Below are 14,811 nucleotides of genomic sequence, written 5' to 3' on the forward strand. Positions count from 1 at the left end.
GGCCCTTAATTGAATAGTTTTTACCAAAGTATTTATATGATTAATACCGTCACTGAAAGGGGCATTTATACGATTTTAAATTTTTTTTTAATAAAATTTCTAATAATATTTGTTATGTTTATAATGTTATAGTTAAAGGGGTAAAGTATTTGTTATATATTTAAAAGTGGTAAATTGTCTGCCCTTTGAAGCAATAAAGGTCAGTATTTAACCTGTAGACAAGTCGCTACTACACTAAACACTATGCAATTTCTTGCCGTATCCAAAAATTCATAACTTTTACCACAGTCAAATATCAATGATAAATCTTTTACTGTAGTTTCCTCATATACAGAAGAACATCCTGTGAAAAAATCAAATTTTTATCCCATGTCCCATCAGAGATATTAAGCTCCAAACTTTACGAAAATTGAAAAATCGATATTTTCAAAAAATTGCCAAAATTAAAGGACACATATATCAGTGTTATTACTCTAGCTACATGGAGTACACTAGTATATGTAATTGAATAAAAAATATTATCAGTAATTTACAAACCCTTCATGGAAAAAATAGGCTTCAAAAAGTAAAATTTATTTCGTTCCGTTGCTTGTTTTTAAACATTTTTTTCACCCATATGGGTACAAATTAGGCAGATTATGATCATAACCAAAATTAAAGATGGGAATATGATGAACAAAGTGAATTTGGTTGCATTTGTGTAACTTAAGTAGTTAAAAATATATGTTCGTTTACGTTAACGTCTGCAAACTCAAAAATCACCGTGCGCTGCAAGACAAAAATGGCCGCTACAAAAAAATTGGAAGGGATAAAATTTTTATAAAATCATTTTTGAACTTTCAAAACATAAGGGAACAATATGTAAAAAAATTAAAAATATTAAAAATGGTCCAGCAACCAAATTATTTTTTATTGGATCACTTGATATGGATTGACCCTGCACTAATTGTGTGCCGCCTATCAGTTTGGTCCGCGGCTTATATAGTCTCGAGCTCGTGAACCCGATTTTTTAAGTCGCCGCCCAAATACCGGTTATTTCCGGATTCTGGGCTCGGACTACGATAGTCCCGAGCTCGTGAACCGACCCTTATACTTCCAAAATCGATGATTCAAACAATTTTTGTCTTGTATATTTTGGGGAAATTGTAAGGTACTAAGGAATAAAATGACAATTCTAGCCTCTTGGATTGAACTTTTATTCCATTGTATTAAAAAAAATCAACAAAGTGGTTGCGATGTCCTTCTGATGGAAAGTACATTCCTCGAGGTGAATATCCTAGTGCTGCTTTTTCCTAAACGAACATCCTGAAACAAAGTTTTTTTATTATCGAACATATTGAAACATAACAGCCTTCTCCGTCTCCATAAGCTGGCAAAGTTCTCCCTCCACTTTCTATTTTCCTTCACTCAAAACATTAACAATATTTGAATTGAAATTTGAGTTGTAATAATAAAGTTGTAACATTTTAATATACATTAAAATGTATATTAAAACACATGTGTGTTAGGTGTTGTATGTGTATTGTATTTGTTTGCAAAAATATCCTACAAATATTAATTAAATCTATACTTAATAAATACGCAAGCAGGTTTTTGGTGAAAATTACTCTTCCAAAACTACTGAACCGATTGACATGTTTTTGGTGTCATTGGAAAGAGCGTAACGCAAAGTTGTGCAGGAAACTTTCTTTTTAGGTAAATAATAAGAGGGTGAGGCCCTGAGCCCTTTAAAGTTTTGTATTTCTCAATAAGATTAACATGGGAAACAAACATTGTTATAAAACTCCAGCTGTTGTCAGAAATTAAAAGTGAGAAGAAGAAAATATGTGAATTGTAAACAGTCAATAAGTTTGCTAATTTAACAGTTTGCTACAAACATTTACTGACTCTGGTTGAAATGAAATATTTAGGAAGTCATAGAACAGCACCAAGGAGAAGAAATAGAAATAATGTTTTTATTTAGAATTTATAATCGTTATTATGGACAACCTAATGCGGCTATGAGTAAGGCTATTTGTAGAAAAGACTAAAAAACAAGAAGATCTGCTTTTGAAAAATGATAAGATATTTACAAGAAATTTTGATTATATCTATCTATTATGTACATCTTGAGTATTTCCATAATCTTTTGAGTCAAATCTTTTAAAGTCATCAGAAATCATGACTGTTCATTCATTTTATTCATTTTAAAATAACCCCTGTAATACTTAGGAATTGCTCGAATTCGAGCAACAGGGACACTAGTTATAAGATAAAGTAGGGACAGATTTTATTGAACTAATACAAACTCAAAACTCATAAACTAATACAACTACTGTAATAAATTGAATTGTCGAAAATTTGTAAAAAATCCTGAAAAATGCTTCAATAGTCGGGGTTACGGCCGACTAGAGCATTGAAAAGTCACCTCAAATGCATTTATCATTGGGGTTTTCCATGCCTTTTTGCATATTTCCATGACTTTCAATGACCAGAATTTTTTTCCATGACTTTAAATGAGTAGTGGTGAAATAACTGTGCAGTTTATCAAAGGAGACTTTTTTGTTTCATACGGTAGTTTCCCTTTCATTTTAGGTGAAAAGATGGCACCCTCCATAAATTTTACACACCCTGTGTTTATTTGTAAAATATTGAGGGATAAAGAAAGCAATACAATTTAAAATGGCCTACAAAAAAACAGCTGATAGTTGCATAGTTGTGGCGGGGTCATTAACTCTCCAAGCGACCACGAGCTGCGCTAGCGTGGCGACCCCTATAAAATATAAATATGGCGCAGCACATCTCTCCCTAGTGGAGTGGAGAGTAATGCAAATTAGCCGCCTGGGGTCGTAAAAGGTTAGCCCAGGGTGGGATAGTCCCTGGAATCGAACACCGGGTGAAATAACCCTTAATAATCCAGTATATTCAAATGCTAGGCGTTAAGTCAGGGATAAATATCCTCAATCCCTGATAATTTCTCACGATGTGGGATATTGCCCAGTGGAGTGGAGCGTAAGGCGAAAATACCCTGACTAGGCTATTTGCGTTAGGCAAGGATGCGGGGTGGAATAACTCTTTGATTATCGAGTAAATTGGAACACTAGGCATTAAGCCAGGGCGAAAAATTCCCTAGACTCCTGAACGTCGTAAAACATTACCTCAGTGTGGAATAGTCCTTGAAAGTCAATTACTCGATTTATCTAATTTAGTTATACTTTAAATATCATGGATTTAATTCTAAAAGTGAAACACATTTTTACCCGAAGTTAAAGATTTTAGTTTTATTTTCCGTGTTGAAAAAATAATAAATAAATAACAGTGTTCCTCTACTGAAGTCCAGAATATTAATTATTTTGAACCAGTGTTCCACTCAGTAAACCCAATCTTTGTAAATTTGATCCTTTGTTTACTGTAACTTAAATGGGCTATGATGAATGTGTCATTATATTATTTAAAGCTGATGCTATTTACAGAAATCCAAGCCCAAATATTGTAATTAAAAATATAGTTATTATTGATTCATAATAACTTAACAATCCCATGCATTCCAATTCATGTGAGTTATCTGAGGGAGAGTAGTGTAATTTTACTCCTTGACCTACTGCACCATATTGCACAAGCCAGACATTCTAGGCTAATAGGCCAATAATATAACTGTTCAATTCCTTAATTTGAGCAGAAAAAGTCACTTATTTCCTAGAATTTGCATTCACCCAGACATTTAACTAATTAGCATTTTTTTCCTGGCTACTTCCATATTTGGGGGATTTGCCAACATTACAGTTTAGTACAGTATCCTATTTAAGTTTTTAGCATTGTAATTTTGGGTTTACCTTCAGTTAATCTCGCCCTTCCACCTGTGGGCTGGCAAAGGATTGTGGAGCATCCAGCACAAACAACTACTGTCTGTGCATGACTAAACACTGTTGTGATCTTGTAACATCCTGAAAATATCACAACATGTTAGACAATACTGATTAGAACTAATCCACAATTACAAAACAGACAACAGAATATAATAATAATAATCGGTAGGTACTAAAAAAACTATATCAAGAAATTATGTTAGTGAGGCTAATTCGCTGAAATGGAATAAAACACTCTAGACTGAAATATTGCACAAAATGTATGGATTGAAAACTCGCCTTTGGCTCGATTGTATTGATTTATTATTTTTTTTTTTATTGATACTGCTAAATGCTATATTTTTAAAACACAATTGAAGAAAATGCCAAAATTGCTGTTTAAAGTTACAGTCGACTCTCTGTGGTTAGGTTGCCTTCTAGTGAGTCACCAACACTTCGATGTGGGTGGCTTATTTGTGAAAGAAATCAACAGGATAATACAATTCTCTTTATATCTTGCCTAATATTGTAAACAAATAACATAAGTCTAATTTATACTGTAATCATGATTACTCCGGATTTCCCTTTACTGTAATGCCCTAGCATTTTAAAGTGATTTAAACTAAACCAGATCATAACATGTAAAAAATGCAAGATAGTCATAATATTTATCATTTAGCTCAAAAACACATCCGTGCAAGTATTTGTCTAGGGATTAACATAGTAGGGCCTCTACAGACAAAAGTTTAGTTTAGGTTCACGGAGAACAGAAAATCTATCAAGGTTCATTGTATACTAACTAAAATTAAAACAGTCCTTACTACCCAATCTTCTTTGAAAAACAACTTAAATAAGTTATCTTTGTTCCTTTTTTTTATTAATATAAGGTCTTTTAAAATTGAGACAAGAGGCCAGTGGTAACACACTGTAATATTTTAATTAGTGTGCTTTAAATTGTCTAAAAATAAGTGGTTTATGAAACTTATAGATAAGCTACTACAGATTACACATGACACATGCTAGAGACCACTGGAAAGTATGGATTGAACTTTGATAGGCTAATCCGGAGTAAGTTCCCTATCGGAGATGACTGAACAACGAAATTCTGATGGTTTTTCCGATCAGAGGGAGATGACAGTACAATAAAATTCTTAGGCCTATGATTATTTATTTATTTTATACGGTGTAGGCCAACTTAAACCATTTTTACAAATTATCATGTAAATCTAAGATGGCTTAGTTTACAATAGCACTAACTTAATCCAACAAAATAAAGATAATATGGTACTTCCTTTAAGTAATGTAGCATGCCAAAGCAATAAAAATAACATTATCAAAATTAACAGGGAAAAAATTGAAAAAAAGGAAAAAAACAGGCAAAAAATAACACGTTAACAATATAGGTCTAGGTAGGTCTAACAAATACAGCAATAAATAAGTCAAAAAGGAATAATCAATGAAACTGTTGATATGATTCAGAGAAAATGCAGTGACCGAGCATAATTTAACAATTACAATAAAAATGGCAAAATTTCATGGTACAATGTGCAAAAAATACAAAATTGGATTAAACTAGGGGTCAATTTAAAAAATGGATTCTAGATTCCACCGATTCTTGGCGTTGGAACCGGAATCGAGAATAGACCGCTCAAAATGGGTCGCCGGAATTTTATCCCCCTGGGCAAAGCTGACGTCACTATGACGTAGGAACCTGAGTGGCCAAAAGTTTGTTCGCGGCCGGAATTTTACCCCCGCGGATTTGGAAGTCCAAAGAAAATAGCCAGAGCGTGTTTAATTAGATTAGCGATAAAAACCGGAATTTTACCCCCTGTCCATATAACTAGCGTTTGGACAACTAAAGATGGTACGGGCCGGATTTTAACCCCCGGAATTTTACCCGCCGGAATGTTACCCACTGGCTGATTTTAGAAATTGAATGATTGATTTTCTTATTTCTGTTTTTAATTAATTGTAAACATTTCATTATTTAGTAGCCTAATCATTATTTATTTATTTTTAAAAGAAATGTTCGAAACAATTATCATTCAGTTGATTGTTTATACGCCATATTAACCAACTGTTGGCTTCAAAGATCGAATCCTAATACCAGAATCTCAAAATTAAAATTAAAAACTTGTTCGATTAGTTAATGTTACAAATAAATTAATATACAGTAGGCTACTTAATAATGAAATGTTTACTATTAAATTAAAACAGAAAGAAGATAATTAATCATTCTCACTAATTTATATATCACGGTAGATAACCATAATGTCTACACGACCGGGGAAGATGTTCATGATTTGCCATGATAGTGGGAGATGATATTATGTTCCGTAACCACTGGGTTATTCGGGGGAATTGCCAAGTCCGCGGGAGACATGACGATATCTAAACGACTGCGGGAAATAAACAAAATTTCACCGCAATCGTGGTAGACAATTTAATTTAACTCATGCTATATTGTTAATCAAAATTCTTGTATCTAATCAAATCAAACTAAATATAAATATGATATATTTAAAATGATTTATTATAATAATTTTTATTGTTTGTATACAATATTTAAACAAAAGATAATTTGAAGCGTTACACTTGTTTAGGCCTATTTATTTTGATGGCAAACGCCATTTTTGCAATAGGCTAATTTTAAATTGTCATACAAACATGCGACAAAATCATGTTGTTGTAGGCCCAATCTCATTTTTTGTTAGGTTTTCTTATTGCCATTTAAAATTGTAATATATTTATTTAGACCCCTCTAATTAAAATATATAACAAAATGGCGTAATATACTCTACTTACTACACAGAAATATTTTTGGCCCAGCCCACCTTACCTCCAAAATATACAATATGGACCTTGAGTAAAAGAGTAAATGATTCTCCAACAAGTTGCAAGTAGAGTACAATGGCAAGATAACTCTGCATTCAAAATCTGGCTACACACCAACTTATACACTCGTAAATTAACCACTATATTCATTTGACAAACTGTTAAAAAGAACCAGTAAGGGAATGATAGCCCACCTACAGTACATGCCATGTCATTGCCAGTTGGTACAAATTATTTTGAAGGTTACAAAACCCACAGCCTTGTCCAGTCCAGGTTTTTTTATATAGATTTGGATATAGTAGTAGCTAGGTATAGCAGTTAACAAAAAATTAGGTATGGAATCTATCCGACTACATTGGTCAAATATAGAGACAAATAAATAAACTCAAAGGCATTTTTGGAAGGGAGATAAAATTACCAGTTGACTGAGTTGACCCAATATCAACTAAAGCCTGGTTTACACGGGTAGAGTTGTGGGTAGAGTAGAGTTTCTAGTAGAGTAACTCTACCCGTGTAAACACCCACTAGCGCCTAGTAGATAGTAGGTGGTAGAGTTACTAGCAACATGTGGCATAGTAGCTCTACTCTACTTCCCCCACTACTGCCAAAATTTTTACTTTTCTGCACACTATACTTGTGTAAATGTGGCGGATACTGCCGCGGAGGCAGTAGAGTGGGGTTTTCAGTGGAGTGACACTGTCTTGTAACTGGTTTAGAACACTCATTTTGGGAATGGAGGCGGAACACACAGTTCACAAACTATCACAGGATTCACAGGGTGTATACTATTTTATTTAAGTGAAATTCCAGGTTTTTCCAGGTTTTTCATCGTTTTTCAAAGTTTTTCCAGGTTCTCGCATATCTGTTTGGTTCCACTTAAACTATAATCAATTTAAGACTTGCAGCTTAAGTATACAATATTACATAAAATTTGTTTCAAAGTCCAGTGAGCTAGTGTTGAAAAATAATAATCCTTGTTATAGTAATAATTTGCATTATCATCATTACTTAAGGCCGCGGAAACATCGTCTCTCTCGATAGCAGCAAAATCCTGAATATTTCCTGCGGTCGTGTGGTCTCTTCCCACAGTGACGTAAACGTCATCACAGTCTTACATCATCATAGAAAAATCCTGGACATCTCCCGTTGTATGTATACATTATCGCCATCTCTTGCGACCACGTAAAAGTAATCGTCATCCGCGATCGCGGCAAAATCACAAAAATCTTCCGCGGCCGTGTAGACACCATCATCGACTCCTGCGGTCACGGGAACGTCATCGTTGTCGTCCGCGATCGCGGCAAAATCATGAACATCTGCGGCCGTGTAGACATAATCATCGTCGTCTTTCGCGGTCACGACAAATCATGAATATTCCCTGCGGCAGTGTAAACATCATCGTGGTCTCCTGCTGTCACGGAAACGTTATCGTCATCTCTCGCGGTCACGGGATCGTCATTGTCATCTCCCGTGTTCACGGAAACGTCATCGTCATCCGCGGTCACAGAAACGTCATCGTTGTCGTCCGCAACCGCAGCAAAATCATGAACATTTCCCGCGGACGTGTAGATGCGTCGTTTCCCGCGGTCACGAAAACGTCATCGTCGTCACCCGAAATCGCGGCAAGACGCTTTTTACGACTGCAATCTTCTAATCGGTCCAAAAATCCCGGCTTTTTCCCGGTCCATTCAAATTCAATGTTATTTCCCGGTTTTCCCGGTTGGTATACACCCTGTATTATCAACACTCTACTATGTGTGAACAGTCGCTTGCTTAAAATCGTTAGGGTGGACAAGAAAGTAGCTCTACTATAAACTCTACACTACCAACAACTCTACCCGTGTAAACCAGGCTTTAGAACCAGAAGCGATAAATTATTTGGAGGAGTTGGTTATATCAAGGTAAGGGGATTGATGGTTTTGCTAGAAATGTGAGTATAAACTGAAGGCGTACCTGGACATTTGACATCCATGAAGTAGGAGTTTGGGTGCTGGACCAGGCGCTTGAGTTTGTGTTTCCTCTTCTCCTCCGCTGGAGAGGGATGAAGCAAGTCTCTCGCAAGCTAAAGGGAAAAGAAACATTTCAGTTTTTATTATGAAACTAGGGATTAATTTACATATTTACAGTTCCACTTGACTAGTAAATGTCATCCGTCCTACCTTGTTTATTCTTATTTTGTATATTTTTACGGCAACATCTTTAAGAGTGATATTCAAACAATAAAAAATAATGGTATACTTGGATTCAGGATGTAAAAAACTAACTTCGTTTGGAGGCAAATATGGTGTTTTTTTTTTTTTTGCTGAGCCTAGAGTTTTATTTTGTAGATTTCAGACAAAGATGTAGGCCTAACTTAGCTAATAATGCAAACAGCAGCTGTCAAACTAGGTTCTTATTAAAACCTCCAAGTGTCTATAGTAACAAGCTCTTAATGTTAGCCTAATATAGGCCTACTAAAATTTTTAACACATTCTAATGAAATGGCGACCATGGGAATTATTTATAGTGCCACAAGAATTTATTAAAATGTATCTGAGAAACTTTGAAGGCTAAGTTATATAAAACTAAAAAATTAACAATACATTTTCTTCTAAGCATTTTTATAGATTATAAAAAACTTAAAGTTCAGGTTAAAAACAAAGTTTAAATCAAATTGTCTAGTTCTAAAAGTAAATATTTTAAGCCACTTTGTTTAAATTTTCAAAATAATTGTTAATGGTGATCTGAAGGATAATTTGCATCAATATCACTACGTACTTCTCCAGGATCATTCAACCAGCCTTTCGACATCACCTAAATCTTCCTCTAAATAATGCATCACGCATATCATTGCATATGGTACTGTCCATTTTTTAACAACGATAATGTAACATAACACTCCAGTCACCGGTGTGAGGTTAACCAAGTCGTTTACAAATACGAACGTCATCTGCCTCCTAGGACAAGATCAGCACGAAAATGAAAAGTGTCTAAAAACAGACATCAGGACAAAGCTAAGAAACTGCCGAAAACAATGATACCAATATCGATTCAGTCAGTCCAAGAGCCTTTGCAATAAAGCATGTTTGTGTGTCGAGACATAACACCGCAGCGGATGTGTAATGTGACGCTACAGTGACATAAAATACAAAATAAATCTAGGCCTAACTTAAGTATCTACCTAAGTAACTCTCTCGAGCACCACAACAGTTAAAAATTAGCTAACAATTACTTAGGCCTATATCTATATAAATGAAATTATAGTTTTGTCTGTACATTGCTCAGAATTATATTTTTAGGTTATTTTTACGTTTTATACGTTAAAGAAGCAGAAACAAGTCTTATCTCTATTTCTGTCTGTCTGTCTGTCTTTCTGTAACACTCAAGATGGCATTTTACGCTATCTTCTCCATGAAAACGAGAGTACCTATCAAGATCCAAGTCATTTTAATGTATTCACTGGATAGGCGAGAGTGTCTTTAGCCATTAAAATATGGCCTCACTACTTTGTAAATAAAACTACGGATGTTCAAAAATGCCTTTTTGTGCGATTTTTGCCAAGTTTTCAGTCAATATGTATCACATAATCTATATCTATAAAAGAGGAACTATGCATATGTGTATATATGTTGTTCATGTATATACGTTATGGACTCCGAAACCGCTCGACAGATTGTAATGAAACTTTCAGGCATTATTAAGCATCTTTCAAGGATGGTTCGAGTGAAGTTTGATGATGATCTGTCAAAAGGGCTCTGCCCCAGAGGGTTTTAAGCGGGCCAATGTCAGACTTTTAGATCTACAATGTTTACAACTATAATTTAAAAGCAGATGTTTACTTTCACTAACTGTTTTGTAGGTTTGAATAATTACAACATTCTGTAACATTCTGGCATTAAATAGGAAAACTAAGTAGTTTTTATTCTGATCGGACTCTCGGGCTCCGCCCCAGTGGTTCTGGAGTTTCCCATGTTAACCTTATGATTTTTCATATTTAAAAGGAATTAATGAATCTTAACAGCTGTTTCGATTAAACAAGTTAGTTCTATTCTATGATGTTCAATAAGCATTAAAGTTACAAGGATTACCAACAGGGTGCAGCACTATCATTTTTTTTTTAATTTATGACAACAGCTAATTTGCAACCAAAAGGTGAGTGAGCGTAGCGAACGAACATCAACCTGGAGGCGAGTTAGCGTAGCGAACGAGCTAACCTGAAAACAAGTGAGCACAGCGAACGAGCTCCAACCTAAAGGTGAGTGAGCGTAGTGAACGAACTTCAACCGGGACATGATTGAGCCATGCAACTTATGAACTTATGGTTTAACTTATGAAGTTAAACGGGGCAAAGCCCGTGGGTACAGCTAGTTATTCAATAAGTGTATGTTTATTGATCTAACTTATATAGTTCAACAAGTAACTTAAGCTTGATTTAACTTACTAACAAAGACTTCCCATAGGCTAATTTGTTAAGTATAGCTTGAGTATGAAATAAATTTGTTTTATTCTACGCCAGTGGAACTTTTAATTGAAGTCAAAGTTAGGTAATTTACGCTTAACTTAAGTCAGTTTAGTTTAAACAAATAAGGGAAAACGGTTCAACCCAATTTAAGTTTAAGTTAGTGAATGTGCAGGGAATCGTTGATAACAGGGTACTTTTCCTGTTAAAGGGAATATTCAATGACCTATTACGCTTATCAATGATTTTTTCGATATATCGATATTTTAGTTTTTGATCCAAAATAACAATAGAGGTAGGTACTATCGAATTTAAACATTACCAGCTGACAACTACGATAAATAAATACTGTTCAGTATCAACAAACAATTTGAAAAAAAAAACTAATCTAATTAACTTATATTCAAATGAAACTGTTCTAAACTAACCTTGCATTAAGTTACTAACAAAACTTGATGTACCGGTAGCCTAACATTTCAAAATTCTGTTTGATATTCCCTGCATGTCTTTTATTGTTATCAAACGGAATTTTATAATGGTAACTTACAGCAAGTTTGGTTGGTTATGTAACTAGGTTAGTTTGGAAAAGTTTCATTTTTTAATCCTTTTTGCCTAAACAAAATCAATATTTTTAATGGGTTTAAAGATAAAAACAGAAGGAATAATGGATCGTGAAGGAAAACAAAAACATCGATATAGGTAAGTATAAATATCGAAAAAAATCATTGATAAAAATAAATGTTCGCTTTAACAGGAAAGTATACCTACCGATAACAGTCCAATTGTTTAACTAAAACCTGTAGCCTATAGGCCTACTCAAGCTGTCGCTAAATATGGAAAATGGATTGAATTTAGCCAACGAACTAAGGTATTTAACCGGGAGAATATTCCGTGTTCTGCTAGGCCTATGTTGGAAATCCCACTCCATGGAGTACATACAGACTTAACTTAAACAGGGTTTTCACAAAGTGAGCTGGCGTAGTACTTATACATCTAGGTCTTGTGTATGAGTGTAGGGCCTACTGTAAAGTATTACGTGATGTTGTAATATGGTCTGTTAGTGAACTTTTTTTTAGTGTGGGCCTAATACAGTTTCTTGACTGGGCTACCCAAATGTCGATTGAAACTACCAATTGAAAAATTAATAATCAATATTTTTAACTACAGTAGGCCTACCCCCTCTTAATCGACCTTGCATTAACCCTTTGCGGTCGAATAGCGAGTATAGGTCGCCGCCCGCCATTTTGCCGTCTGCTCAAAAATGGCAACCTACAAGGACCCAAAAAAAGTAAATTCAAAAATAAAAAAAGTTAATTTTTTGGTTGAATGGTGAGTATAGGTCACTGGGCGCCATTTTCCTGACTGCTTGAATGCAATGGCAAGCTGAATTCGCCGGAAAATGTGGAAAAAATTTGAGCTCAAAGGGGTTAAATCTGATTATCCGCCCTCGATTGTAAAATATTACAATAACCAACCTTTGTTTTAACTGACCTTGCTTTTAGAGTAATTCAGTTTAACCGCCGCTTTCTAGAAATCTCTGCATTTCCAGTCCTATGCTCGGCGATTGGAACCATATGCGCTTAACTTATCTCCACAGGATATGGGTAAGAATATGTTATATTTTGTACTTAAATCCCAAAAAAATTATGTTTCTGAAAACAGCTGTTACTTTTTTGTAATATAATCTAGAATAAACAAACAACACAACTTGTAGGGAGGGCAGGGGAGGGGGGTTAACTACTACAAGGTCAAGATAGTTTTAAAGTGAATCTAGCCTAAATGTCTTTTTTGTCGCCGAGACGTCTTGTAGACACCATGCCTAGATTACTAAACACCATCCCAGAAAAACTCGCTTAAACATTGTAACATGGCAGTTTACTATACTAACTTAGACACCTCACCAAGATTATTAGACACCACGCCCACATGACTAAAGACCATTAGCAAGATTATTAAGACACCACCCCCAAATTATTAGACACCATACCTAGATAACTAGACACCAAGCCCATTTTACTAGACACCATACCTAGATTACTAGACACCATTACCAAGATTAGTAGACACAAAGCCCAGATAACGGTTAGGTTAGGTTATGTTAATCTAGGTAATGGTGTCTAAGTAGTAAGTTAATGGTAACTTAATGGTGTGTAGTAATCTGGGTGAGGTGTCTGGTATAGGAAACTGCCCTGTCCCGATGTTTAAGCAAGTTTTTCAGGTGTGTCTGGTAGCATATTCTAGGTGTGGTGTCTACAGAAAGCCTCGGCGAAAAAAATTCATAAAGAAAGTTGTAGTGTTGATATCTACTTAGTAACAGATTAAACACGTCTAATAACTTAGAACGTTTTAGGTGAGTTGGGGAAAGTGAATAGCCTATTTACCAAAAATCAAATGAAGGTTTTACCAAGCAAATCGATAGTTTTTTATGTTAGCGTAGACCAGTTAAGAAACTGTACCCGATAAATGTTTTGGTTCAATAGGCTATTGAATTGTTAACATGATGGAGGGAGTCCATTATTTGCAGTGTTAACAAATCTGAGACATGAAAGTTTGGCCCCTCCAGGAAATAGCCTAGGCTAAGTTAGCTTAAAGGAGTTAGGAATTAGCTTATTTCATTATGTGTAGTTTAAAACATGGATGTTTAAAATGTAGGTGTACTAAAGAGAACGTTACTCAGGTGATAACAACTAAGGTTCTAATATAGGATGAGAGGTCAGCGATGTTGTTGTACCTCGTTAAGGACAGCATGTCAGTATTGAGGTTAGGTTAATATTTATAGAATAAGCAAAATTAACTTAAGGCTAGGCAGAATAAAGTCTATGTTCTTTGTGAAACGCGTAGATTTCAGAGTACAGTATAAAGGAATGTTTATTTTAATAACAGAAGGAAATAAGGATTACGACATTTTGGGAAACTACGTAGCCGCTAATTGCATCCAGAAAATGCCTTCGTCAACTTAATTAAATAGGGAAGAGATATACAACTTGGTTAAGCTGAATGTAACACGCTTACTTCGATGCAAATTGAATGTATCGAAAAAATTACCATAATTTATTTTAAAACCTTATAAACGAATAAAATAGACGGAAACAACTCACAGGCATAGTGAAAAACAACACACGTGAACGTAAATCCACTGGAAGAAAGGAGCCGGAAAGCAGCAGCGCTAGCCTGTTTGCTGAAGATGTGTTAACAATTGAAACTACGACGGCCAAAAAAACAAAAACAGGATAAGTCAAATAAAAAAAAGTCATGCCCCATTGATTATAAAACGAAAAGTTATTATGGCATTGCTCATGATTGAGTCACCAGACTAACCAACACAACACGGAATATAGGTAATTGATCCATGATTTCACTCATTAATAGATTGATTGTTGTCGTGTCGTGAAAGAGGTGTTGAGTGTTGGACAAAAGCAAATTGTGTTTAGTATTTTTTTGGAACTGACCGTGGTTCTTTTTAAGCGTACTGTACAACCACGGCCGCCTTTAACTACAGCCTACACTACAGATCAGAATAAAAACTACTTAGTTGTCGTATTTAATGCCCAAAGAATCGGTGTACCGAATTTCAGCCTCCTAAGTAAATGGGAAGTGGGAGAATTAGTGATGAGTGAGTGAGTGAGTGAGTGAGGGCTTTGCCTTTTATTCTGATTACACATTTTCTTCTGCATCGTGTCATGTTTTGCAATATGATGTTGTAATGTGCAATGT

The 14,811-nt window shown here is 35.0% G+C and overlaps 1 protein-coding gene across 1 annotated transcript; it reads right to left on the reverse strand.

Moving 5' to 3' along the window:
* Positions 1-1,182: 1,182 nt before the first annotated feature.
* On the reverse strand, positions 1,183-14,322 carry LOC128982763 (40S ribosomal protein S27). The gene is made up of 4 exons (XM_054401724.1): positions 14,196-14,322; positions 8,613-8,721; positions 3,813-3,923; positions 1,183-1,305 (listed from the first exon to the last, which is right to left on the reverse strand). The coding sequence occupies exons 1-4, from the start codon at positions 14,199-14,201 to the stop codon at positions 1,277-1,279; spliced, it is 255 nt and encodes an 84-aa protein (XP_054257699.1). The 5' UTR covers positions 14,202-14,322; the 3' UTR covers positions 1,183-1,276.
* Between the last annotated feature and the right edge of the window lie 489 nt (positions 14,323-14,811).

Source organism: Macrosteles quadrilineatus, unplaced genomic scaffold, assembly GCF_028750875.1.
Source record: "Macrosteles quadrilineatus isolate MER2022 unplaced genomic scaffold, UCM_ALF_1.0 Scaffold_1__1_contigs__length_201487025, whole genome shotgun sequence".
NCBI classification, from domain to species: domain Eukaryota; kingdom Metazoa; phylum Arthropoda; class Insecta; order Hemiptera; family Cicadellidae; genus Macrosteles; species Macrosteles quadrilineatus.